This window comes from Mugil cephalus, chromosome 9 (assembly GCF_022458985.1).
Source record: "Mugil cephalus isolate CIBA_MC_2020 chromosome 9, CIBA_Mcephalus_1.1, whole genome shotgun sequence".
In the NCBI taxonomy this organism is placed as follows: domain Eukaryota; kingdom Metazoa; phylum Chordata; class Actinopteri; order Mugiliformes; family Mugilidae; genus Mugil; species Mugil cephalus.
Genome location: NC_061778.1, coordinates 11,821,683 through 11,849,418, shown reverse-complemented (window position 1 = coordinate 11,849,418; position 27,736 = coordinate 11,821,683). Strand labels below are relative to the sequence as shown.

The following is a 27,736-nucleotide window of genomic DNA, read 5'->3' as shown; positions in this document are numbered from 1 at the left end:
CTGGGTCGCGTCTAATAAATGTGAAAAAGTACCTGAGGCGACATGAAAGTTGCAAGAATTCATAGCATTTCTTACTACGTGTAAGAAGCTGCAATTAATCAAAGTTGGAAGATTTGGAAAAAAAATAAAGACAATAAATTTATAAGATGAGGTGCAGCTTAGCTTTGTGTTGTGATGTACATTTATGTTAAACTCTTTGCAGTCAACTAATTCAACAACTATTGAGGAATGGCACCAACCATCATGAAGAAGCCATTTAAAAATATCACAACGTGCTGAAAACGGCACCTAAATGGTTTTTATCCATGTTGAAAAGGATACAATCATCTTTATATCATCAACCTGAGCTTCAGTAGGAAGTCTTGAACGCCTCAACAAACCTAAATGCACTGAAATGAACAGTAGAGATCGATCTTCACATCAGAAATATTAATACTTTTATGACACCGGATTTGTAATTAATTATGAATAAGAAAATACCTAGAGAGAAGCGTAGGGAAAGAGAAACAGGCAACATCCAGGTACATAGTGAAAATACATCACAGGACCATCACAGGTGTATACACGTCTCAGATCATGTCAACATGTTATTGTTTCCTAACAACAACATATAAATGGGAAAAGATGGACGTAGAATGAGACCTTTGATGTCGAAGTTCAAGTTCTGTCTGGTCCAAAAATTATAATATCGAGGTCACAGCAACTGTTCTCATTTTCAGAGAGATATTTTTAAAAATGTGATTTGCTCAGATTTTCAATTGGCTTGTTAATTTGCACAGATTGTCTAATATTTCACAGCTTGTTTCACTCGTATACAAAGTTATAAAATACATTTTTCATAATTACATCCACAAATGTTCATTGTATAAGTAATTTCCAGTTTACCACCTATTATCCTTGTCTGCTCATTCTCCTTTTACCAACCCGCTAAAATCTTTCCATTCAGATTTTGCCTCAACCTCAATCACGTCACTGCTGTCAAACCTTAAATGTGTTTTCTTTTGTTGTGAGACTTTTTTTATCATCAGCTGATCTCAGCACTGCTGCACTAAAGGAACAACTTCATCCTCTGGACTAGTGAACACACACGAAATTATTTACATTTAATTTGATATTTGGGTTTTGGTTGTGGCTTAATATGATCCACTGCAGTTTTTATTTTAAAAGGAAAGTAAGTAAGAGTGCAATGTTATTGCATTATATACTTTGATTTTGAAGTTTTATCTGATTAGACCCGAGCAGAATTTACATCATCTTTATGTGGAGTTCGTGTTTATTTGTAAACCCATCGATTTAATGGGCTTCTTTCGATATTTGGGTTTTGTTTGGGTCTGATATTGGATGTCAGATTGTTATAAACGAGAATGCACTTATCCATTGTTGAAGGATACTATTATTTATAAATCATTTATTAATCAGCCTGTTACAATCAGCCCCTTGCTCGTCATTTCTGATATCTATGTGGTGCTGATGAACAGCTCCTTGAAACCTCTAACACTGAAGGTGAAACATGTTACAGATGCTGTGTTAGTGACCGTGGAGCTTCCAACATGTTTCTCCTGTATTCAGTTCAGTCCTTTGTGTTCCACCTTCAATAAAAGTAAGTACTCTGTGAACACGTTATATGGCCTCCGTATTTACGGGGTTGGAAGTGGGCCATATAAATGTTTGAGACTTAAAAGTGGGCCCTGAGTTGGAAAAGGTTTAACCACGGCTCTGGACAATATATCTCTGAGTGTATCTCAGGAAATGTTCTCATTTATCACAAAATTCTCTGCAATAATATTCTTCTAAAGTTTAATTCTTTACTATGTTCATAGTGTGCAGTATATTTAACCTCCACCACTTCACTTAAGTCACAGCAGCTTTAAATATTTATTTTACCATTAATATAGTCTATATTCTTTATGTCTGTCTTATTTCATTTTCCTTCCCTCTATCAGCGCATACATTTCCAGCGGAGGATAAATAAAGTCTTAACTTTAACTCGTATCCGTCCAGAAGGAAGAGTCTCCACATCAAAACATTGCTTGAGAGGAAAGAACAGAAATCAGCACAAGTTCTGATGGTTTAGTTTTTAATATATTTTTTATAAAATAATGAAAACATAATTTACACTTTTAAATGTACAAGTTATTATTACAACCCAAAGAAAACCTTAAACGCTTCACGCACCTCCAGCCACCTGCAGAAAGCGCCCACGTACGGAGGAGGAGGAGGAGACGTGAAGCCAGAGGAAATAATACAAATCAAGTTTTATACACAATCAAAACAGATACACAAATAAAACACAGTACCCTCTCTCACCTTCACTATTGTCTGAAACAGTGGCCAGCGTGTTAAAAAATAAATTATAAAAATATTTAACATCTAAAAAAAAAAAAGAAAAGAAAACTGTTGTACAATATTACCATTAATAATTATTGTTTTGTTCAACAACGAGGGGCGTTTGTTTGTGGATGCTATAAATAGCTTAAAATTATACATAGCATGAACAAGATTTTTATATATATATATATATATATATTAAAAAAACAAAAAAAAAAGGAAAAAGAAACCGGGCCCCTTTTACATAAGCAAACTAAAGATTAAGACTAAAGTCACAGCTTAACCTGCAAAGCTGTGGAGGAGGGAAACAGGAGTGTGTGTCTTCCATCACTACAAACATGAAACTAGAATAAACAAGATTGATTTTAACTTTCCGAACCTAACGTTACTGAGATGACGACTATAAGCTGCAGACGCCTAAAGGAGGTGGTGACGTTAAAGCAGAAGAGCGACACTCGTGCCTTCCTGTTTCGGTAATAAAATATTTCAGGTCGTAGAAAAGGGGCAATCCTTTATCACAGCATGTCAACAGAGTCAGCCCACGGTGAAGCCATTGAGAAACAGTTTTTGGCTTTTTTCTTGAAAATTAAATTCCAATATCACCTTCAAGCTAAAATGAAAATACACCCAGAGATTTTAAAGGGTTGTTTTTAAAAAGAAGCAGGGAAAGTTTTTTTTACATCCGCTGATATTGCATCTCATTATCACCCACCCATATTTGATGGTTTAGTGTCATTAACAGCATCTTGAGGAACCTGAGTGGGTCGGAGAGTTCAAACAGATCCAGTTTGAGGAAAGACAGAAAAAACCTCCGGGTGATCAGTTTTTTTACTGAGCAGAGATGATGATTTAGTTCAGCTTTCATCAGTGATATCTCAACGCAAATACTGATCCTCTGCAGGGATGTACCAGTACCAGCATTCAAAAAACATGTGACACATTTCTGAATGAAAAAATAGATATAGTAGACAATATCATTAAGCGAGCCAACGGTATAAAGTTGTGTTCATGTGGGTTTAGCACAGAACACTTGAAAGAATCCTCTCATACAAACAAACAAACAAACTGATATGAAGTAGCTTCAGTGATGTTGAGATTTATATACAACAAATGTTTACTGTAAGCGCACATTATATGAGAAACAGATTCACTCAGATTTCAAGAGGAGTTCAACATTTTTGGAGAATTATTTGCTTTCTAGTTAAGAGTTTGGAAACGACACGGATACTGCTTTTAAACCCGTTAGCTAAAACTACATAAGCTTAACGTAAAGCGTTCAAATAGGTGGAAACTAATTTCTTTTTTGTCCCGACAGCGCGAAAATCGACCTACACATACGTACCCTTTGTTATTTTTATATTAAAATACCTAATACACACGTATTTAAATCCGGTTTGAGATACATTATGACTTAAAAACGGACAAAGGCGCTAACGAGCAGCTAAATTTGGTGCAACGCCAGAACCGGTTGCCATGCAACCAGCTAAGGTACCATGCTAGCCAAAACTAAATGGCGAATTGACGTGTTCAGATTTTAGTTTTTGAAAGAAATACAGAAACGACATGTAACTCGTTACAAACGAAAATTATAATATCTCTCATACTTTTTCGTAACCAGATAAGATAAACTAACCAGTAGTTTGTCACGTTAGCTTCAAACTACTGCAGTTTCATCCTGTTTGTAGCCGTTTAACGTTATTTAACGGAACGATGCATGAGTGAGTTGCATTCACAAAATGAAAGAAAAACTTTGAATAAGACTTAATAAGCAGTCTAATAATTAAGAGAAAATAATATGTCAGCAGACTAGAGGGGCAGGAATGGTCATAATTATGATAATAATTATTACTTACAACAATTCAGAACCTGCCTGAGAACCATCGTCTTTTTAAGATTTTTCAAGATAACAGAAATTCACTAATAGTTGTGAGTACATGCAACGGTACACGGCAAAAGTAAAGGGTTAATAACTAATTCGGCACACATCATTTACAAAATGTGAACAAATATAAGTTAAAAACGGGGTTCTTTTTGTGACGTATCCATGGCAACACGATACTTCCGGTATCAAGTTTAATATATATTTTCTTTTCTTTTGTGAATGCAGGACACTTGAAGATATCAATCGTTTATATATATATCTTACACTAAACTAGAAAGCAAAAGGGCGTAATTCTCAAAATGCTGTGGCTATTCCTTGAAATATAACAAGTAAAAGACCGACTCTGGGTTAAAATAGGGATCCAGTAGGTGTAGATCTGAGATGATAGGGCACTCAACACAATGCACTATATAAGAGATATGATGCCATTATCACTGAGCTGTGTGACCATTTACTCTTCAGGCTGATGGCTTGTTTCACATCCGTAGGCCACGGTTCGTCCATGTAAACGCAGGAGAGAAAAAATTTTGTGGCCCACAAGTTTCATATTACAGTAAACGAGTTTGTTCATCACTCAGTTGTCCTTTTAACAGACAGGCTGCACTCTCACATTAACACAAACAAACACACACACACACTGAAGGAATAAAATGCTTCTGGAGCACAAACACTGTTGCGCTGCAATGCTTCTGAGTATTGTACCATCACACACACACACACCTCTTTAGCACGACTATTGAACGATATCAGTACAATGTTGATAATATTGATACAACTGTACCACACAGGCGTGAATTATCTACAGTACCATGTCTGTAGAGCTTCCATTACTCGTAGTGCATTATGGGAGATGCAGTCTGTAATGAGTCTTTTTTTTTTTTTTGGTTGATTGGCTGCAGGAACAGTATTAGGCCTCTCCAGGTGATGTAGTTTTCTGTAGAACAGTCAGGAACTCCTCTCCTTCTCACTCCTCCGGCATAGTAGCATATGTATTCATATATAAGACCAGTAAATAAGACGTTTTTTTCACTTCAGTTTAGAAAAATAAACAGGCTCAGGGTGTAGAGAGAGGGAGGGTCTCTGCTCCGTCTTTCTGGGAGTGTTGCATTTTTAAAAATCCAGATCGTCTTCTCCTCATTGTCTCTGGTTTAAGGCAGTCCAGTGGAAGCTGAGTGAGTTGATGTCATTGTGTCATAGTCACCTGTGTGAGTGCAAGGAATCGTGGGCAAGGAAAGCGCATTTCTCTCACACTGCTCCTCCCTCTGGCCTGAATTTCACGCTCGTCTTCCTCTGCAGCTGTTGATCAATCCCTCTGTGAGTCGGCTTCATGCGTTAAGGAGCGGGCCTCGTGGTCGCTGTCTGTCTTGTTGAGGTTGGTAAAAAGTACGCTAAACTTGCGCAGCTGCTCACTGGCCGTCAGACTCTCCTCCTGCAGACGCTGGTTGTTCTCCCTCAGGTTGGCCATCTCTGCGAGCAGAACGACTTTATCTTTCTTCTCCTGGTGGACAGAGAGAAACAGAACATATGAGTGAAGAGAAGGAGAAATGTTCGATTGTGACCGGATTACAAGAATGTTTGGGAAATGACTCACTCTCTTTCTGAGCTAAATATTAAACTACAGTCACAGAATGGTTAGCTTAGCTTAGCATAACGACAGGAAGAGGGAGATAAGAATAATAAGGACAATAAGGTAATAAAATCTATCCACCAGCACTTTATAAGCTCCACTAAATCCATAACTTGATGTTTTTATGCTGTGTTTTCTGTATGAATTCAACACACGTGAAACCATTAAAGTTAAGAAATATTGGCTGGTAACATTTGTTAGTTTTGGACAGGCTATCAAATCTGTCTACTCTTCTTTTACCAAAAGACGGACAGATTTGAGAAGAGTCTTGATCTTCTTCTGAGGACAATCTTGGACACATTTATGAGTATGCCATAGCACAATGTTTAATAAAAGCTAAATATTCTCACTCTCTCCAGATCATTGTTCAGCTGTTTCAACATCACTTCCAGGTGGTAGAGCCGGCCGGACAAATCGTTGGGCACCTCGTCGCTGTAAACACACACAGCGCGCATTCATTTGCACAGAGCCAACGATTACAAAACTAATTATACAAACACCCACTGCTGTACATGCCACAGTTGGTCTGGTCATACAGGTTTAACTGGTATTTGAATTTGCACAGCACATCGCTTTCTATAATGCAGGTATTAGATTAGATTAGCCTTTCTGTCAACACAGACATTTTTTGAGACATCAAATAACAAACTGTTTACCCTTGTTAGAAAATACAGGAGGGTTAAACAGGCTGGTCCCAACTGTTACGTAAACTACCACAAGGTGGCAGTAGAGACAATGTTTACAACAGGACAGGCAACATGAATATTGTGAGATTGTTTTGGATAAGTGACAGTGAGGTGGACTTACCCACTGAAGGTTGGTGTGGTCCGTGGAGTCTGAGGAGTTTGAAACTGGACTGGACTGATGACCGGTGGCACGTCTGGACCTCCGACCTGTGGCTCAGTCAGCGAGAAGAGCGAAACAGCTCTTTGTGCTGCAACACAGACACGTGACATTACGTTCAAAAAGCTGCGTGAAAGAGTCTTTTTGCTCTAGAGTCCCTAAGGATGGGTGACACAGTCACTCTGCACAGGCCCTGGACCTGGATCTAGACCTGTATCTGGACTTGGACCCAGCAGCAGGTAGGGGCAGCAGGTAGGGGCTGGGATCAAGTGTGAGTTCAGTGTGTTTGTCTATTTTAAATCGTGCTTTGTGGAGGCAGAGGACACGAGGGACAGCAGGGACAACCAGAAAAGAAACAAGGAACCAGAGATGCAGATGAACGGCCTGATTCCTCTTTCTTTTAACAGGAGTGTGGTGTGACAGGAGAGAGTTGGGATGTGGAAACCAGCCAAGGCAACACATTTACACCATCTCCACCAGGGAGTTGGGGTAATTTAAACATTTTGCACGGCATTAAGTTAATTTCACAAGAATACATCTAAACCTGCAGTGTCTTGCCTGAGTGAAGCAGCTAATGCAAGAAGTTTAATCCACAAAAGGTCACATGTCGGACGATTTTAAGTTGAACAAACCTTCCTCACCTTCGTAGGCTTTAGCAGCATTGACGAGGCTGGACCACTCCAGTCCACAGGCTGTGTCTGGTAGCGGCATCAACCCGGGATCGAGCCTCCTCAGAGGGGGAACCTTGTCTCTCACCTCTGTAAGAGACAACTCTGATGCAGACAGAGGCACTGAGGGATGAAAGGAGAAAGGAGCAGCTACAGTAAGTAAACAAACAAAGATATGGTCATCCTATAAAGGAGCCTGGGATCAGACTAATAATGACAGATTGCTTGAAGACAAACACGGCCGAAGCCGCAGATTAAACTCTTACTCTTCTTGCTCTGCAGGTGGTTGGAGGAAGTGGCGTGCTTTCGTGTGGGCAGCGTGCAGGTGAACAACACGTCCGTTGGGGTTGTCTGGTTCTCTGAGCTGGCAAAGCTGGCATCTCTCCGCCCGCTGCACAGTGACTCATCTGAAAAGGTGCGCTGCAACGTGCGTCTGGGAGACTGAAAGGCGAAGAGGTTACAGAGGTCAGAGCTGCGTGTGCTGGTTCACATTAAGACTATTGACTTGAGGCTGCAGTGAAAGTCTGCGTGTGTGCTGCCTCACAGGATCTCGTTGTGTCATCTCTCCTGGGCTGTCCATGATGATCAGTTTCTTCAGGTCGTCTTCGATGGTGCTCTTGTACGTCCGTCGTGGGGAGCGCAGGTCCCTCAGAGACGCTCGCAGCCGAGGTTGTCCAAACACGTTCTTTGAATTTGTATCCACCTGCCTAGAGACACAACACAGATATCAGTTCATTCCTTTTTCCGTCACCTATTGGCACGTTCAGATGATTTAAAGGTCAGCGTAGTTCAAGCTCTACTGCTTCCAAAATAGAAACACAGTTTTCTATTAACACTGCAACAAGAAGTTGCTGGATAAATGTAGGGAGGAGGAGCCATGTTGTTTTCTCAGCTTTTCACTGAATATATCACAGATGCTATAACACATAATAAGCTAAATTATTCATGGGGTATAGCTCAAAATAAGTTTGTTATTTGTATGCATTATAATAAGTTGACAACTTAATTTAACATGTTGTTCTACCTGAAAATAAATAGATAGTTTGATAGATAGAAAATAAATACAGTCCCAACTCAAAAATACATGAATCTTCAAAAGACATTTCGGCCTTAACATAGAGGCCAGCACATCATTTGTTAGAGTGTGGTCTTGAAGGGTTTTGTTGAAGTTCATGTTGCTGTTAATTAAACCATGACAGCTTTATATACAATCATGTTTGTGCATAACAAAGAAGAAGATTAGGAACATAAGTTGTAGAGAGCTCTTCGTCTTACTTCTTGCTGTTGTTGCTGTCGGAGCTGGATGCTGTGGTTGCGTTTGAAGGTGACGGGCTGCTGTCCTCCGTCTGCCAGGCCGCTGGTCGGCTCTTTCCATAAAAGGACTTGGGGGCGGAGCTGGACAGAGGGGTGGAGCTTAGTTGACCTGAAGTGGGCGTCGTTGTAGAAGCTCGGACAGGTCGCGCTTTCTCCGCCGTGGGAGTCTTGTAGCCCTGCGGTGTGTAGGCCCTTAAGAGATGACACATATATCCATCAACAACAAGAAACTACTTTGAGGTTTGGTATCACCTGTTAGGTAAAAGTGACAGGCTGAGAATACTAAGTGTAATACAAGAGGATTATATATATAACATAACTAATAAATAACTATTTGGTCTTCTTTGCATTGGAATAATGAATATGTATATTCACATTATCTAAAAAGAGTTTATTACAGATGGTTTGTGTTGATCTGTGATGCAGTAATTCAGTAGTTTAATCTAAAGAACAAAACATTTAGACCACAGGAAGGAAGAAGCAGAGAAATCCTTAAACATTAATAACGATGTGTTTATATGCTATTATTATGTTATATGCTATTTGTGGGGACATTAAAATATTTTATAACACAAACATACCTATGTGCTGGCACAGAGTTATGAAACATCCCAAAATTTGTGAACTGCACTGTGCTTTTCTCGTGTGCCATTATTAATTATGTTTGTATATGTTTTTTATTTCCTCCTCTTCACTGATTTGGTGATGAAAGTAGGAGTATAATGAAAGGTAAGGTAGTGTTGTGTAGTTAGCAGTTTCCTCATGTAACACAATAAACTCATAAAAGCCTCAATTTCCACCACTGCATAACAAATTTAGTTCATATGAATTTATTTGATTAATCTATATATCACTTATAAACAAACCATATTTACCAAACTGAACACTACGTCCGTTAGAACGTTTTAAATCCTTTTGTTTTAATTTGATCTTGTTTTAATTTGCTGTGGACTGATGGTGCCAAACATTCCAGGCTCAAACGGACACATTAGACTCGATGACACTCAGGGTTTAAGCACAGGTTGTTTTAATCTAGCGCAGCGGTCGAAGCCAGTTTGTGTTTATGAAGTGAGGCAGTCACTGGTCCAGCTGCTCAGATCACATGTTAATCTGTATATTTTACAAGGCTGCTATGATGCCTTTTAAAATAAATGTTGCTAAATCTAATTGAAGGTTGCACATAAGCTACAGATAATTAACTCAAGCCCCAAACCAAGTGCATCCCTTAAGTTAAACAGCATTTAACTGGAAGATTAATTCTGTCTGTTGAGTAAAAGCCAGAACATATCTGTGCTGAATCTGCTCCATCATTCACTGAGGTTAATGATAAATCATAAACCGTTCCATAAAACATCCATCTCATCAGAGAGTTGCTCTCCTACCTGGGTTTAAAGGCATCCATTTTATCAGCACTGGAGCCAGGAGGCGGGAACGTCCTCGTCCGGTACCCTTTGGTCTGATTGGCTCCTGGTAGAATGGGTGAAGACTCTCGTCTCCTCACTTCTCCGCCGCCGCTGCTCCGTCCCATGGACAGATCCTGGACGCCGCTGTAGGTGGCGGAGTTGTGCATGGGCTTATGCGACTGGCTGCTGGACATGTTTCCGTGGCGGATGTTGTTGTAGTGGGTCGTGGCGTCGATGCCGCTATCGTTGGAGCCCCCCTTGTTGAGGAGGTCGGGGTCTGGATCGGCCGGGTCGCCCAGGCAACCCCCGACCACTCTCTCTCCTCCGGGTCCCCCGTCGAACCAGCGCTCGTCGCTGTGGCTGCTGGAAGCGTTGCTGGACAACGTGTTGCTGCTGGAGTGGCTGGAGTACTGAGCCTCCCCCTGCAGAGACACGAGGACAAGAGTCAGACTCAAAGAGGGGGAGGAGGAGACAGACGAGTGAACGATACATGGTGGTGATGGGTCCGACCTTTGAGTGTCTGTTTGGAGAGTCTTTCCCTGGGACATCCTGTCTGGTTACTCTCCTCTGCCCCCCTCCAACGCCACCTGGTCCACGAGAGGACGACGACGCCGGGACATGCCAGAGAGGTTCTAGACAGAAAACACACACACACACAGACACTCAAAGGATTAAAGCAAATTACACCGACGTCCGTGGCTTGCAAAGAGGATTAAATACTTATGGCACATTTAAACACTGACCTCCCCCCACACACCATCACTCAAAATCACACTCGGCTGTCGGAGTCTACTGAGCAATACAAGCACTTTGAAATAATACAGCATCCAATTACAGAATATGATTTCTTGGGCACATATCATCAGCATTTAAGCTGATATAGCGTCAACATGTCAGTAAATAGTTCACCCAGTAAATAAAAACTGGTTCTGACTTGCAGCTTTTGGTTCTGGGTAACATCTAATATTCACTCTCTACACTCTGTTAATCAGCTAGTGGGTGTTTGGTTCTGGTCAGATGATGTTATTTTTATTACTGCTGCAAACAAAACTGACACAGATGAGAGTGAATAAAAAAAAAAAGAAACTGCAAAGACCAAAACAATTATATAATTTAAAAGCTCCAGAGAGACTTCACATGCAGGCAGCGCATTGTAAGAAATATGACATTTATTTGACCATTACTGTGTGCGTGGGTTGTACCTGTTTTGCAGCGCTCCATGGTGCTCTCCTGACTGGTGAAGCCTGAGGACGACTCTCCACTGGAGGTGATGTCCACACTGAGGTGGGGTTCGTAGGGCTGCAGGGGGCGCTGTCCAGGTACATATCTATATAAAAAAAAAAAAAAGGGATGTAGGATTGCGGTTGAATAGATTAATAAAAACACTGATATATGTTTGTAGTAAAATAATTAGAATATCTGAGAAGGTGGAACACAGAGCTACAGTAAAAGGAGAAATTCCCCCCTAAACTGAGGCTTAAACGTGTATTGTTTGGATTCGAACACTTCAGTTTCTGTTTTACAGCCCGATGGCTGCTGAATAAAACACGTTTCTCTGGTCGGGTGAGATATTATCAGCCTCCACACTGTGAGGAAGAGCCACCCACACAACAGATCCTTCCTCTGGAAGACCGTGTGTTCATACATGCCTGTCGGCAGACCTGAACGCGCCACATTATTCAGCCTTTCTCATGAAGCGATATAATCCCGCACTAGCGCACAAAACAGTTGTTATGAGTAACGTCGGACATGTTTAATCAAGATCAAAGGTGTGACGGGGAGCTCAGAGAACAAAAGACCACACACACCTGTCGGGTGAAGGTTTGTAGCGCACAAAGGGACCTGGCGTGATGACTGGCGGGCCCATCGTGGTGAGGCCGACCAGGCCTGAGGAGGGCGACGAGAAGCTGGCTGAGGGGTTCCTGTAGGGGTGCCCTCCTGCAGGAGACATGCTGTAGTGGTTCTCGGGGTAGCTCACCGGCCTGGGGGGAACCAGAGATAACGATTAGATTAGAAGAACGTGTAGACCGCAGAGAGGAGAGGCTGTTACAAGGGTTAAAAAAAAGCACTGAGAAAATCAAAACACACCTTTTGGAGTTGAGGTGCTGAGGGTCTCTGTAGGGAACCGGCATCAGGCTCTTATGGGAGCGGGGCAGCGGAGGAGCTGGGGGACCCATCGGGGCCCAGCGTTGCGGGGTGGGGACGCTGTGGAGCCCCTGAGGAATGGGTGAGCTTTCCCATCGCCAGGCCGGACGAGGGGAGGGTCTGTATCCTGCCGCCAGAGGCTCAGGTTCGGGCTTCTGCTCCATGGTCTTCATCTCATACTCCTCTGTGCAGCCCCTGGAGAGATGGAGCGCAGCAAAGAGCACACGAAGTGAATCAAAAGACACTTAAATGCTGCTGAGGCCTCTTCCAAATACTACGTTTGTCTCGACACATCATTATTCAGTAGCGTTTGAGTCTCGGCTGTGGGTCAGTTAGAAGCGGCTCCAAAGGCCTGAACTGCGGCTGAACCAGAGCTGTGGCTTCTGAGATGAATTTCCAAAGAATACTCTGCGTTAGCGTCCTTTCATAACCAGCTTTGTTGATTCTAAAACACACGGCGGACGTGTAACAGAGCTCGCTAATGAGCTCCCCTGACGCTGATGGTGAGAGAACAAGAGGAAAGGAAACGGATTATTGGCACATCAGGACTCCATCTTTCCTACTGTGAGACTGAGGTCAAGTGTGAGTGTGTATGTGTATGAAATATCCTTTAATCTCATCAAAGAACTCCCCTCCCGAGGTCTCAGTGCAGCATATATATGTGAAGGAAACTTTATTTTTTAAATTTTATTCCTCCACAACAAAAACAGTTCGTTAAATCATACTAAAACCATTTAGCTCATCATTTAAGGGGTTCATTCTCTCAAATGAAGCTAAGCTGCCATTTATTCTCATCAATTATGAAAGTTCCCAGCTGGAGGGGCGGTCATCTTCATTTATCAAGAGAGGACGCAAACACACCAATAAACTACATTTTTTTCCCTCCATATTTTCACAGCAGTTCTCATCCTGACTTCCACCACATTCATAATCATTTCATTCACAAAGCCCATTACAAGAAGACATCAAATATAGATACAAGGTGGCATTTAAGATGTGAAAAATGAGGAGAGGAGGAGAGAAAAGGAAATGAACACGGTGAAAGGAAGGAAAATGGTAAGATTAGAGTGAAATTCCCGGAGGCAGGAATGGGATGAAAGAAGCGCACCCAACACAGCAAACGCCGAAATGAAAGAGACGAGGACACAGTGTCTCCGTTTAATTAATCTATAAAATGTCAATCATAATCTCTTATAGTCTGGCTTTGTCTAAAAGGTTTTCAATTAAATGCTCGTCAGAGGAATCAGAGACAAATATTTTCATTAAAATTCAATAAAATTATGCATATATGTTATTAAATTTGCTGCTGATCAAAAAACAAAAACCTTACAGGTGAGAAATAGATTTTCATCTTCATCAAACAGGACAGTAAACTCAACATAAACATATTTTAGAGGGACACAGATAAAATAATCTAACCTAGAAATATCCTGCAGATTAATCAATGAAATGATGGTTAGTTGAGGCCTTTGACAGATGTAAACAAAACTGAAGCACACACACAATCCGCTACATATCAGTAAATATGAGATTTTTTTTCTATGTACATGAAAACATGAACGCAACACAAGGTCAGGATACAGGAATACTTTTCAATCAGTTACATAATACTAGTAGTGCAGGCTCAGACCTTGCGCACACACACACAAAGGAAGAGAGGACAGACCTTGGAGAGACCTGTCGTCACACAGATGATCACATGCTGGTGCTCCACAACGCACACGTGGTCAAACACACCGCTGGCACAGGCCGTCAATCACACCTTTCCCCTGCTGCATTCGTCCATGTCGGGAGTTCGGCTGAGACGGAGCGGCAAAACGAGAGACACTTCCAACTTTCGCTTCTCTTTCCCACCCACTCCTCTAACTCTCAGCGGTGTTGAGACACGTCCTCCTCGCCGAGCGCTTCTCTTCTGCCTCTACAGCTCAACACACTCTGCCTTCCTCTCTCTATCGCTCGATCCCTCCCTCTTTTCCGTCCTTTTCATTTGCACAGGGCATGCATTTTTAATTAATCACTTCCACTCCTTTTTTTTTTTTTTTTTTTATATTTATTTTTGTGGCTTTTTTTTTCTCCTCCTGCAGAATCCGGGGCCTTAATCTCCTGCAATCTGCTCGCCTGGCACACAACAGCAAACGAGTCAGAGAGGCAGAGGAAAAGAGTGAAATACAAGACTCTAATTATCACAGTAGTTCCACAGTCGAGTGTGTGCGTGTTTGTGCATGTGTGTGTCAAAAGGGTTTAGCTCGGTGTAATTAAACTGCCTCCGACATTAAAGAAATCTAACCACTGTGCGATCACACAGCCCCGCCACAATTACTGTATTTTGGAGCTCCGGAGCTCTGTCAGAATCACTGTGGTTATTTCTTCACCTCCGTAACCGCTGTGTAACGGCGTCTCAAAAGGCCTCGTTATTCCGTCACACTCAGGGCCTTATGTCTGGGTGAAAAGGATGGAAAAGGGGTGACGGCGGTGAAAAGATATAGATTGTGGGAGGAGAGGAAACGAGACAGTGGAAGAGATGAATAGATACGGAGCAGAGACAGAAACAAAGAACGGCGGATTTTTGCTAATTCACGTCAAACAAACGCTTCTCTCTTTTAGAGCTGCCGATCTCATTTTCCTCTTCAGCCACACGTCGTTCTTTCCTCCTTTCACACACTCCCACACAGAATCCTCTCAGAACATTGGAGTCTGGCCACTATCTTCCCCAGGCTTTTGTGCGTTTGAGTGAAGAGCGTCCTGCGCTCGCTCTATTTCGCTCTCGTCCTTCCACTACTGCCCACTTACGCTCGGCACCCTCCCGCGTTGTCACCCGCTGCCTCAACATCTGCATTCACGGCAGCTGCTCGCAAAAAATGAATCACTCTCGTCGGCTTTGAAGTGAGTAACGCGCGGACTGCAACGCACCTGCGGGGGCCGCCCTCTTCGTACGGAGGAATGATGACCACTTTGACCGTGACCGACGTCCTCAGCAGGTCAATCATCTGCTCGTGAGTCAGCGTCACCGCGGCCACCTTGCAGATCTCCACCAACCGACTGCCCTGCCTCAGTCCCGCCTGCCAGGCAAAACCGTACTCCTCCACCTGGGTGAAATGAAAGGTTTGGTTATGCAGAGCCAGGTCTCTTGATGATGGAGTCTTTTTAGTAGCAGGTCTGGTCACGTGACGGTACCTCGGCCACGGTGCCGTCCAGCCGAACGTGGAAGCCCAGCTGACCCAGTCCGTTTCTTCTCAGCGTCATGTCCACCGTCTCACATCCCACCGTCAAAGACTGGACGATGAGAGGACAAAATGTATCAGATTGATTATTAACATGTTAAAAATCTTGTTATCTATCTAACATGAGAAACCAGTGTTCTTCTAATCAATATTCACGCAAATTAATCTGAAGCTCTTTCAACCGTCATCAGTGAATGTTTCTGGTGCTTTTGGAAAGATGAGATACTTTTTTTTTTTTTTTTTTTAAATATTTCCTTTTCTGTTGGATTAACACAAAGCTGGCTGGAGATCGGCAGGAAATCTATTTGCACAGCGTTTAATTCATCAGATTTTAAGGGATTATTACAGAATAATAATCCAAAATGCCTCTGATCAACCAGAGCGTAGCTGCAGACTGTACGTTCACTGTCTATACTATGTCATATAAAGGTTATTAGCTTTGATCCGACATGTATTCAAAGTTAATTTACTCAGTGCAGTTTAAACTAGTTCCCTCCTTTTCATATAATCACATCCTGTTGGTTTTTAATGTGATTTCATGGTCCACGGAGCGAAAATGAACACACACTGTGGAAATCCCCTGAGCTTGAAGCAGCTACTAAGATGCTGTCTTAAAATTAAAACCAACCAACCTATTAAATATAACTATATTAACCACATGTTTCCAAAAACACAGTGTAATTAGCTTTTTAGTGGTCTGATGAAAAATACTAGCAAGTCTGAATCATGATCTCCAACTGCTGAATGTTCCCTGTGAAGAGTATTGTTTTTACAAGTAGGAACTTATTTTGTTTGTATTTTCGTGCCGTTTCTCTGACTGCTGTTCAAAGCAAGTAAGCTATGCAAAACCAAAGGAAGAGGAGAAGTAAACAGAAAGCTAGTATACCATGACGTAAACAATCAGAGATTTTAAATATATAAAAACAGCTTCACTAGAGGTTTATGAGAAAAAAGAGCCCAACAGCCTCATATTTGTTTATAAGGCCTCTAAGCTCTACTCATGCTACTACACACCACGGCTGCAGAGATCTACATGTCCTCATGTATTAATCACCCTCCTCTCACCTTTAACCTCTGCACCATCTCCCTGATATCCTGTGCGCAGCCCTCTGGCACTCGCACCGCGATGTGGTCTCCTCGGCCGTAGAAGATTTTCAGCGCCAGCCGCTCCGGCGTCCAGCCGATCACGTCCGCGCAGAAGCAGTTAAACACCACCTCTTTGGTGCAACAGTCTATAAGGAGGACGTATTCGGCGGACAACCCCAAGGCACAGGGGAGCTCCGTCCCACCGCCGCTGAAGTCCTGGGCCTGGACCCTCCAGGCGACCGCCCCCGCGGCCCCCAGCTCCGCCGCCTCTCTCGCCTTCGAGCGCTCGCGTTTCTTGGACGCGAGGGAGATGAGGTTGTTCAGTTTGCCCGCCGAGTCGAGCGGCGTGCTGCTGACGTAGTTCTCGGCGAGGTCGCGCAGGTACTCCTGCCGCGTCCGCGTCGCCATCGTGTGGAACTTCTCCGACTTGTGCGCTGCGTTTTCTGCATTTATGACTTTGGCTAAGAGGAAGTTGCGAAAGGTCTCCGGGTCACGAAAGGTGACTGTGCTGGGGATGGGCGGTCCGAAAGGGGGCACGTCCTTCATCCTCGTCACGGCAACACTGGGATAAAAGAAGGGAAGCGTGAGACACATTTTTATCATGGATGTGTATACGCGAATATGTGTTCTGGTACAAAACATTTACCTGTAACAGGTGTTTTCAGAGCACGGGTTGTGCACACGAACAATAACAAACACATGCTGGAAGTGCGACCGGATGTTTTGAGGGGTGAAAGGCAGCGCTCCCGGCTCCTGAAAGATTATGGTGACGATGTCGTTCCCTATGTGCCTCTTTCTCAGGAGCTGAGGAGGAGACAAATAAATGAGGAATTAATATTACGATAATTGACGGCGACAGTCCTGACTCAGTGTACAACAGAAAGTCTGACGAGGGAAACGGGAGATTGAGACGGCCAGTGTTAAGACACCAAACAACAGCTCTTTACGTAATTTGTTTTTCCGATTCTGTGTGGGCTATTTGTGTCTCCGTGCGCTGGTTTGTCTGTCTATCTGCACTCATGTAGGAGACATGGCACACAGTCCAGGCTGTGTCTGCGGTGCAGTGCTTGCCAATCCTCTCTTCATCTGCAGAGTGAAGTGTGAAAGTACCAATTATGTAATGCTGCCCACTGTTTGGCCACAGACACATCCTCCAGCAGCTCGGTGCCAAAGGAGCATCCTTCGCTCGTACCCAGGCTGCTGTGTTTGATGCGGTGTACAGCAACATGAAACAGTTAATTTCATCAATATGTTGACTCTTTTCCATCTTAATACATATTTAAAAAATAACCAGATTCAACAGTTATTTAATCACTGGTCATACGAGATGGACGTACAGGCCTCTGGTTTTCTCTTTCCTGAATGTTGAGAGCCTTCACATCAACTATACTCCCGTGTTGGTATCAGATGCTGCCACCTACAGGTTCATCTGAGCAAGTGAATCTCCTCGATGCTGCCGTCTCTAAACCTCTGGATGGAGTCATTGTGCCATTTTTAAAACTGAGGATCTGATGCTGACATTCAGCCACTCAAAAACAGGAAAAAAAACAAACTTTTTGTCACTTTTTTCAAGATTTTTTTCATTAAAACATGCAAAAATCACAGTATAGTTCTTTAACCTTTATGTTTGAGAGGAACAAATGTTTTTACTGGGCATTAACTGTCCTGCAGTTATCTATTGACACACTACAAATTGTGCATACTAATCCTGAGCACCTGCAGGGCTTGTCTGAGCACATGTGTACACCCGTGCGAGCCTCTCACACAAACGCCGATGCAAAGTAGAAAAAAACACCAACACGCAGACTGTTGTTACAGTCACACGCAGCCAGTTCTCCCAACAAAAGCTACTAGTTCACAAAATATAAGGAAAAAAAATAACAAATAAGCGAGAAAATGTATGAATAAGTGCAGACTACTGAACCCCGCCCAACTCTAAACCAGTTAAAGTCTAAAGAGGCAAAGGAAGGACAAAAGAAACAGCCAGAGAGGACAGAAAAACCAACACACTGAGAACAAAGACTATAAAAACACAAGAGAAATAAAAAAGAACTGTGACTCCAAATGAAGAGGGCAGCACAAGTCACGAGTTTCCACTTCGTGGATTCTTGCTGTGGTTTTACAATCCAGAGTTAGGGGAAACTAACAACTACAGACGCGCTTTGAAAGGCTGTAGGCGACAACAAAGGGGAGTCATGGATGTTTTTTTACTCAGATGTAGCCACCAGTGTTTGGCCCCGATGACTGTGCTGCATTTAGGTGGAGGTGTATCGTAAGTGTGTACCTGTTGTGGGTTGTTGGGCATGTAGGGCAGCATGGTGGACACATGGAACATGACCTCGTAGCCCTGGTAGGTGGTGTACAGGGAGTGGGTGCCCGTGGAGTCCGCTGGAGAAAGGAGGAGCACAGAGATGTTTTAATTTCACGTGAGAAGTTGTTGACAACAGATGACAGCGCTGAAGCAGACTTTCAGGTTTAGACAGAAGCTATTTTCCAGGGAATGAAGAGGATTTGTTGCAGAGAGCTGGCTCACGGTAAAAGAAGGGCTGTTACTGACCTATTGAATCGACTTGGTTCAGATTCAGAAGTCCAGTTTCAATTCAATTTAATTTTTATAGTGAGATGTTTCAGGTTAGTTTTGTTGTTAAATGTTGTCATTGGTTTCACAGATATGTTGTATATCCATAATGTTTTACCTCTGGTGGGCAAATTTTAAATACAGCTTTGCTTTTTTCCTTAGATTCAAAAGGCTGCCAGACACCAGTTTCTGTCATGTTTTGGATCGAATCTCACACGTGGAATAATCTCTGTCTCGCAAGACTAGTCATGCGACACGGATCTCGCGCAGCAAGAACAAGAGGATGAAGGAAACGGCACAAAGCAAACAAACAAAACAAACAAAAAGCAATTTTATGATCAGATGTTTCTAATGAAAATCTAATCGAATGGATTTTTTAAAAGCCAGCCCTTGTTAAAAGTAGTAGATTTGATCTCACTGAGACATATTGTAGTTGTCCTTTAAACGTTCCTTGTAGCTACAGTCAGACATAATAAGATTATGAGGAGGTCTTCAAAAAAAATAATCTTTTTGCCAAGATAAAAATCAGTTATTTACTGTTTCATGGTTTATTTTGTTGTACCATGGTTCATTTTCCAGATATTACTCCCTTCCAGATAACTAAGTGATATATTTCTCACAGTGATCTTAATATGTTTTACCTTGTGGAGATGGAATTTAACGTGTGTATTATGGAAATGGATTTGAAAATAAGACCAAAACCTAATGCACAGGACAGGCTGCACATCTGAAGGAAGGTCTTACTCTTTGTGTCGAGCTGTGCAGCGTATTTGGTGAATCCTTTGAGGAGCACCTGCTCCCCTAACAGCTCCAGGAAGGCTGAGAAGGCGGGGGACGCCTCCTCGTTGTTGTACATCTCCTCCTCTGTGCTCTGGCCTGCACGGCACAGCAGAACGCCCACCTTGTGCTTCTGACTTAACTACAAAGTGGTGGAGAGAAAAACACGAACGTTACACACGCAGAACAAACACAGACGGCTGAGACACCACATTCAAACACAGCTACTCTGTGTGACCTTGCGCTTCTGTAGAACGTTTAACTTGTATGTAATTTATATTTGGACTCTCTTATGAACACCTTGAACAGTTTTGTTGTTGGATAAACCACCTGCACAAACAACAACAGCCATAACTGCAGGCAAAATACCACAGTCCTGTACTTCACCCTCCATTAAATGAAAGGAGCGATAACGTGGCCAAATGTTGGAGCTTTTGTTTGTTACACACTCAAACACCACCACACCCTGCTCCGCACACGTTTCACTGGCCTCAGCCAGTTTGTACTTTGCACTAACTCTAAATCAGTTTTACAGGTTTCAGACACACTATCTGAGCATACCATATGTCACTGTTTTACCTTATCAGTTCACTTGTTTTGCTTTGGAGTCATTCTGGACAGCTTGAATTGCACTGACTGTGCAGGTACAGTTTGTGTGTTTTGCCACTTGCAATAAATCAACTGTCTAATATCCATTTTTGTTTGTTTTTTTTGCATACGAGTAAGAAATAAAAAATGCAAAAATACAACATTAAACTCACCCCCTGTTCGTCCAGTTTAAGGAGCTGCTCTGTGACTTTGGCTGTGCTGAGCGCTAGTCTCAAACAGGACACGTTGAGCTCGGGGACGACCTGTTCCAGGACCTCTTTGAGCGGCAGACCCCGAACCGTGCCGTGTTTTCCCGTGGACGCCACCGCATCTTCTAAGATGGAGCCTCGCAGGGTCACCAGCTACGTGGGGGGATTCGGAAAAAGATCAGTGGAACCGGGAACAACATCAAACAAGCAGATTATACCCAAGTGTCAAGAAATGTATAACCGTTGTTCATATTGGAATAAAACCGTTGATTTGAGCCGTGAAAAATAAATCTCATCTTATTTCTGTTTCTGTATCGCATACAGTCGTTCATCATATCTCGTGTGACTTATATCACGTACAGATCTGTGTTATCTGCATTGTACTTGTTAAAAATATAATAATATCATGAAAACAATCAAAATTAAAAAAAATGGCGGACTGCCGGACGTACATGCATATAACATGACATGAAGTGTATTGAGAGGTCAGAGGTCACAAAGCTACAAATCCACAGTGGAAATAAAGGGGTGGATGATTTGTTCTGTTGGGGTTTGAAGTGAGTCCATCAAATAAAGGACTGTCTCACTAGTTTTAATAATGTTCTGCTGCCCTAAAGCTTTTTCTCTCCATCAAACACACGCTCAGTCAAAGTGCTCCGTGTGACTTAATATTCTGCTCAGCGTTGCGCTGCTCCCTGGCGAGGGGAAATTGACCCACTTCAAAACAGTAAGACTATAATAACCTCAGATACAGTTGGGAGGAGTGGGCCGCTCCTTCTCATCGCATTCACTCGCACGGAGCTTCATTAAAAATACATGGCGGACTCGGGAGCAGGCAGCGGCCAGAGAGACAGTTGAACCTCGGAGTCTCGGGTCTGCCGCAGAGAAACCGAACCAGACTGACACGGAGCTGAAGTTACGGAGAAGGCAGAGTTTCATCTCGAGTGGAGGGAGTGACGTCATGAGCAAGAATATCGGCGGACGAGGAGGCGGAGGAGGAGGAGGAGGTGGAGAGTTAAAGTGATGGAGGGAGAGGGGAGGAGGGGGGGTGAACAGGAAGTCTCTCCACCTTGCTGTGTCAGCAATGCTGCGCAGAATTAAATGACAGACTTAAGGGGGGCGGACATTTGAGAGCTGCTGTGGCTTCAGTGGGAGAGAATAAAGTCTGCAATCAATCTCTTTTTTTCTGTGTGGGAACAGTAGGCCAGGGTCTCTGGCTCTGGCTGAGTCTGTTAGCTTAGCTTTGTATACTTAGATGGCGCAGAGGCTCCATTGTTATACCAGAGCTACGGTGATGAGGCCAGGCAGCCATGTAATCCAGCTAAAAACAACACCGCACCGAGCTCAAAGAAGAATACACTCAGACTACATGAATGCAACGAACAGAGGAAGGCTCTACCTTCCGTCTGCATGGCCTAGACAATGCAAGACGGGAGTTTATAAAATATGCATCAAGTCAATTCCTAAAAGCCTCAGACCTCTTAGACACAACCTACGTTTGGTTTTTAAAGCCAACCATACACAAAAACTCTCACCATTTTGAGACTTATTAATCATTCTAGACCCTTTTAAGTGAAAACACACAATATTCAATAGTTCCAGCTTTCTCAAATGTAAATAAATAAATGCTAATTTCCCTTATATTGCACTTCATAACTGTTTGAGATCAATTTTTCCTGCTGATTAATCACAAAGAAAGTAATTACACAAGTACATTTTTTTTTTTAGGGGGAAGTTTTGGAGTAGTTGTTCGAGGTGCAGCTTGGGGGCTGAAGTGTCCCAGGTTCACCTCCCGCCCTCTCCATGGCCTAGTGTCCTGAGCAAGCACCCAACCCCCAATTTGCTCCCCGGGCTCACAAACAAATGGCTGGGCCACGCAGCAGGAACAGATTTCCCCATTGTGGGACAATTAAGGGTTGCAATTTTTAAATAACGAGTCCCTAATTTATTATCTGCAAACTAATTGTATAAAATCATCCACCCCTTGTTCAACACATTTACGAGAATCTGACGCATCAAGGTGGGAAGGTTGGTGGGTGGGTATGCTTGTCGTGAGAGCGGGCCAAATGCTTTGGCCGGAGCAGCCAGTGTTTAATTTGGCTTTAATACGCTGAGACCGGGCAGGTGGAATTTTCCAATGGCAAAAAGGAGAACGAGGGGGCGAGATGAGTCGGGGAGAGTGGGTTATAAGCAGGGCAGAAAGGGCAAGAGGTGTCACAGGTAGGGCTGGATGAACTGAAAGTAGGTAGGGAATTAACTTAAGCGTGCAAAATCTCACTGAGTCACCACCGCCTTATTCCTCAGAAATCCCCGAGACAGATCGCAGGCCGCGCATACCTCGCTAGTCCTGACGATGAGGCGGTACTGGTACTGGTCTTTCAGGTCTTTGGTGTCATCCAGTTTCTCTCTGCGAATGCTCACAGCCACAGGGCCCATCTTATCATCTGTCCCAAAGTAGTTCGAGTGCTCTGGTGAAGAACAGGGATAAGCAGGGTTAAGTGTGAAAGCTTGCGCTATGTATTAAACTGACAGTCACCATGTCCTCGGTCAACCACAAGCAAAATGACAAGTGTTAATGCAATTTATGCTGAGTTAATCATTTGTTTCAAACAGAAAATGAATCAGTGTCTATCTCAAGTGTTAGTCAATCAAAACAATCTGATGATATAACATCAAGTTCTGGTAAATGTGATGGACGTATATATTCGACTTTCAAACTTATTAAACCAAACTATTAGAGATCAGACTGTGTGGGAATAAATTACAAATGCTAACTGCAACCTTTTGGTAAAAAAGCAGAAGTACAAAATAAAATGCAGACGTCTCATTCTTTGAGGCACCATGAGCCAGTGTTTGATCGCGTTTGACGGCGGCTGCAACAGACATGACAACACCAGTAAAAAGAACAAAAGAAATTCATGAAACCTTCATGAGATACAGCAGAATGGAGAAGAGTTTGACAACAGAAGAAAGGGACTGGACATCAGGTACTTTGTATGTAGTAAGCGGGACTGAGAGGACGGGGGGGGTGAAGTCAAGGACAGCACTAAGACAATGACGCTTTATCTACTAATCAATACTCAGGTAATGACAAAATCAATTCAGCTAAGACTAGGCTAAGACAACCCACAGGAAAAGATAACTGCAAATGAAGAAGTGGAGGATTAAATGAGTAAATAGTTGGTAAATGTTCGGTATTTTTTCCAGCTGTTTGCAGTAGCAGGGCCACAAAAGGAGACTTGATAAAACAGCCACCGGAGTCAGACTGTAAAAGTGACAACCCAGCAAATAAAACAAAACGCGGTGTCCTTAGACGTCAACTGACATTCTTTGGCTCATTACCAGTGTTGGCTTAACACAACATGCTCATCCATTTAAGAAGCCGACACAAAGTTATCAACCCGCTTCACAAACATCCTGCATGTCCTCTTCTAAACCTCCTAAGCCGAAGCCGCGTTAATGCCAACGCCACAGGCGGAGCGGCAGCGGGGAACAGAAATTTTCTCCCGACTACTTTGGAGGAATCCAGCCTGACACGTATTCCTATTCTCTGACTGGAGTGAAGTGGGTCGACGTCAGGAGACCCGGGCCCGATTGGCTTCTCCGCCCGTGTCCTGTGGTGGAAATGTCAGCTTTTTGACGAGGCTTTCTGACATGCACACAGGGCACGTCGCAGCAGACGCTCGCACACAATCAGAGCGGCGTTCTGGGGGACAGCTCAGCCAGAAACGAGTCAGCAGATGAACATATTTTTGGAACGATAACCTTTATCTGCGTGGCTGCAGGCCTGTCTCTTTCCCTCTCTCACACACACACACACACACACACACACATATATGTGCTCATTTGCACACATGTGTGCTCCCCAACGGCATCTGTCGTTAATTAGGCTACGGCCAGATGATGCTCGCCAGGGGGGAAGTTTCATCAAAAGTGTCTGAAGAGGTGATGCTGACAAGAAATGCCCACATTTACGTGCACTGACACACACACACACACACCCTTCCTCTGTGAAGTTAGGTGTTACTTCTGACGCTGAAAACCAGCTGTAAGACAAAGCGGAGCTGGTCGATTTGTTAAGTACTACTTGTGATCCTGCAGAAAGGCAGGTGGTGTGTCATCAGTTCAGAGTTTGCCAACAGTCCAGTGGCAGGTACATGTGTGATAAAGCTCTGGGAGGGCTGCCAGTTTGGCTCCGCTCAGGCCCAGCTGGATATTAACAGCCGCGAGATGAGATGTGAGAAATGACACTAGAGAAACTTTGGCTGGACAAACAACTACACTCTCCACTGTGTAATTCACACGGACTAATGACAGCCAGGGGGCTGTTACTTAAACGCACACATCCACCACGCACTGACGGATCAAATTCACCAGCCATTCATTATCACGTGTCTTAAATCTGTCGCTTGCTGCGTTTCCGTTACCCCCAGAAATCCGCAACTGAATATCGCAATAAAAAAACTGGAAACACCTACAATTGGAAAAACCTCTCAAATATCGCTAAAACCTTTTTACGCTCTCGTGAGGTGTTTTTTTTCCAGACATATCGATATAACAGTTTGTTATACGATGGAAACACTTTTTTTTTTTTACATTTCCACGTCACCGGTGTCACCGGTGTCACCGGCGATGATGTAGGAGGTCATGTGACCAGTTCGATTGAAGTCCATCTTCCTCAAAGCGAAGTCTCGCATGACGAGAATTTAAGAGAATTATGGGACACCGAGACAAGACTTTACGAGAGTCACAGCTCATTTGCAAAACACCTTTGAATAAAGACGCGTACAAAGAGCAGTTGTACTAGTAATTTGAGAAATATCACTTTTGTTTGGAGAAAAACGAATGAAACGCAGCTACCGACTTCTGTTTTACTGGGACTTGGCTGGTGCCAGTTTCCCGTCCTGACTCCAACAAACAAGCGGCATCATTAGTTATTAATATGTACTGATTAATTATGTATAATGATTAAAAAACAAAAACAAAACTTTACATTGTAGTAGTACTGAATGGGGCTATTGATGGAAAATTAGTTATTATTATTATTTTAATAATAACAGTCCAGATATGAGTAGGAAACAGAAGTAACAGATATATGATATTTAGCAAACGTCTATTATTTTTTCAGACGATTCATCCAAGAATAATCTTTTACATAACTGACAGCAGCTTAATAGACTATAAAATTAGTTGGTGAAATCCAGCAGATTAACAAGTGTACAGGCTGTTTCAGCACTAATGTAGGAGAAATAAATTCCTGGTGCTTGAGTTGGATATATTTATAACTCATCTTAATACTTTATGTTGGCTTATGTATGTGGCTGATTAACTAATCAAACCAAAAACAGATTTAATCCTGCTTTTGTCCATTTCTTATTAACTCCCAGATATTGAAATGAAAACTGTTTATGCATCTAAATTAATGAAGTCTGATATTTCATAACCTATTTTCTCTAAATATGTATGATACTCGTACATTCTGCGTTTACCTTTCCCATGGAAGTAGTCTCTGTAGTATCTGGCCCCCAGGTCCACATGCTCCACGCCGTATAGTTTCACTCTGTCCAGTCTCGTAACCTGCTGTTCAATAGGCACCTCCAGCACCGAGACGCTGGCATTACTCTTCCTCAGACACCCCTTCCCTCCGTCTCCTCCTCCGTCTCCTCCTCGCTCGGCTGATGAGCTGAGGAAGCTGATGTTGCGTTCCCCGTGGCCCCCGGTCTCGTTGAGGAAGTGAGGGCAGCAGAGCAGCAGAGGGCTCTGACTCTGGGCTCCAGGCCCGTCCAGAGGGTCTGTGGTCAGGGAGGGCGTCGTGGAGCCCTGATCGAGGCTTAGGGTCAAATCCTCAATACTGGAATAAATGGGGTCGTTGACACTCGGAGCTGAGGATCTGGACACCGAAGCAGCTGATGCCCCCGTGGCCGTGTTCCTCCTCTGGGTGACAAAGCCGCGCTGTGCCGCTGCCTCGTGGAGGTCGAACAAGATGCTCTGAGCATCAAAGTGGACAAAGCTCTTGGGACACACCCACGGTTTGTAGGACGCATCCGTTAAACCTCGTCCTCCCCTATCCTCGACATTCTCTCCCTTCCCTCCATCCAGCTCTCCTCTGCTCGAGCTCCTAAGTTTGCGGAACAAAGAGGACGTGCCCAGCGACGACTCGGTGCCTCCGCTCTTCTTCCTCACTCTCTCGGCACCGTCCTTCCTTCCCGTCCCCCTGTCGTCCCCACCGATGGGACCGGGCGACGGGGCAGAGGGGTGAGGCGCGTTTGGGGAGTCTGGGGCGCGCAGCAGCTCCCCGAGGTGTACGGGGGCCGAGCTGCGCTGGTCAGGCCTCTCCTGGTGGAACTGGTTGAGCATGTCGAAGAAGCTCTGATCAGGAATGCCCTGGATGTCGATGGAAGAAGTGCTGCCGTACTCTCTGAACCGGTTCCCCATCGCGCCGCCTCCACCGCCAGCACGTGTGTCCACCTTTCAGCAGAAACAGGAGAGATTTCAGTGTCTGATAACCAGTCATGTGCTTTCACATGCAACCTGCTTGATTCATCTCAAGCTAACTGGTGCGTTGGTCCAACACATCAGACAGAAACCTGCTATAAATGGGAGCTTCGAAATAAATGACGTGTGATTTGTTTGTGATGTGAAGGGAAAATGAAGGAGATATGAAGATATTTAAGGGATTTTAGGATGAATTGTGAAGCTAAATTCATCTGACCATGAACAGTAGCAGCCTTATAAACCAGGAGTGTCAAACTCACTTTAGTTCATTGGCCACATTCAAGGGGACAGGACCAGTAACACAATAGTATGTTAACTCATAAATAATGACAACTCCAAATGTTTGTTTGTTGTAGCGCAAACAAAAACATTATAAAAGTGTTAACATTTAATGAACTGCACTATTAAAAAAACATGTAGCTTTTCCTAAGTTAAAGAAGTGCAATTTCTTTTTAGTTCTAGGTCACAGTTTTGTGTCATGTAAACTAAATGTGTGTGAAACCCAAGATTAGCCACTACTTTTATGTAATTTTTGAACTTTGCAAATTCATCCCGTGGTCCAGATTGGACCC

General features: G+C 43.4%; 1 protein-coding gene across 1 annotated transcript in view; it reads right to left on the bottom strand.

Moving 5' to 3' along the window:
- Nucleotides 1–2,063: 2,063 nt before the first annotated feature.
- The window catches only part of sipa1l3 (signal-induced proliferation-associated 1 like 3), a 62,811-nt gene continuing 37,138 nt past the window's right edge, over nucleotides 2,064–27,736 (bottom strand). The window contains exons 4-24 of the mRNA XM_047593886.1: nucleotides 26,159–27,137; nucleotides 23,007–23,137; nucleotides 20,634–20,822; nucleotides 19,840–20,014; nucleotides 18,802–18,905; nucleotides 17,164–17,321; nucleotides 16,497–17,079; nucleotides 15,385–15,483; nucleotides 15,121–15,296; nucleotides 12,154–12,405; nucleotides 11,874–12,047; nucleotides 11,268–11,392; nucleotides 10,576–10,697; nucleotides 10,045–10,487; nucleotides 8,624–8,854; nucleotides 7,893–8,055; nucleotides 7,615–7,789; nucleotides 7,322–7,471; nucleotides 6,645–6,771; nucleotides 6,188–6,269; nucleotides 2,064–5,708 (exon numbers count right to left, since the gene is read on the bottom strand). Coding sequence (XP_047449842.1) covers nucleotides 5,514–5,708; nucleotides 6,188–6,269; nucleotides 6,645–6,771; nucleotides 7,322–7,471; nucleotides 7,615–7,789; nucleotides 7,893–8,055; nucleotides 8,624–8,854; nucleotides 10,045–10,487; nucleotides 10,576–10,697; nucleotides 11,268–11,392; nucleotides 11,874–12,047; nucleotides 12,154–12,405; nucleotides 15,121–15,296; nucleotides 15,385–15,483; nucleotides 16,497–17,079; nucleotides 17,164–17,321; nucleotides 18,802–18,905; nucleotides 19,840–20,014; nucleotides 20,634–20,822; nucleotides 23,007–23,137; nucleotides 26,159–27,137 — 4,833 coding nt within the window. The 3' untranslated portion in view covers nucleotides 2,064–5,513. The remainder of the gene's footprint in view (nucleotides 5,709–6,187; nucleotides 6,270–6,644; nucleotides 6,772–7,321; nucleotides 7,472–7,614; nucleotides 7,790–7,892; nucleotides 8,056–8,623; nucleotides 8,855–10,044; nucleotides 10,488–10,575; nucleotides 10,698–11,267; nucleotides 11,393–11,873; nucleotides 12,048–12,153; nucleotides 12,406–15,120; nucleotides 15,297–15,384; nucleotides 15,484–16,496; nucleotides 17,080–17,163; nucleotides 17,322–18,801; nucleotides 18,906–19,839; nucleotides 20,015–20,633; nucleotides 20,823–23,006; nucleotides 23,138–26,158; nucleotides 27,138–27,736) is intronic.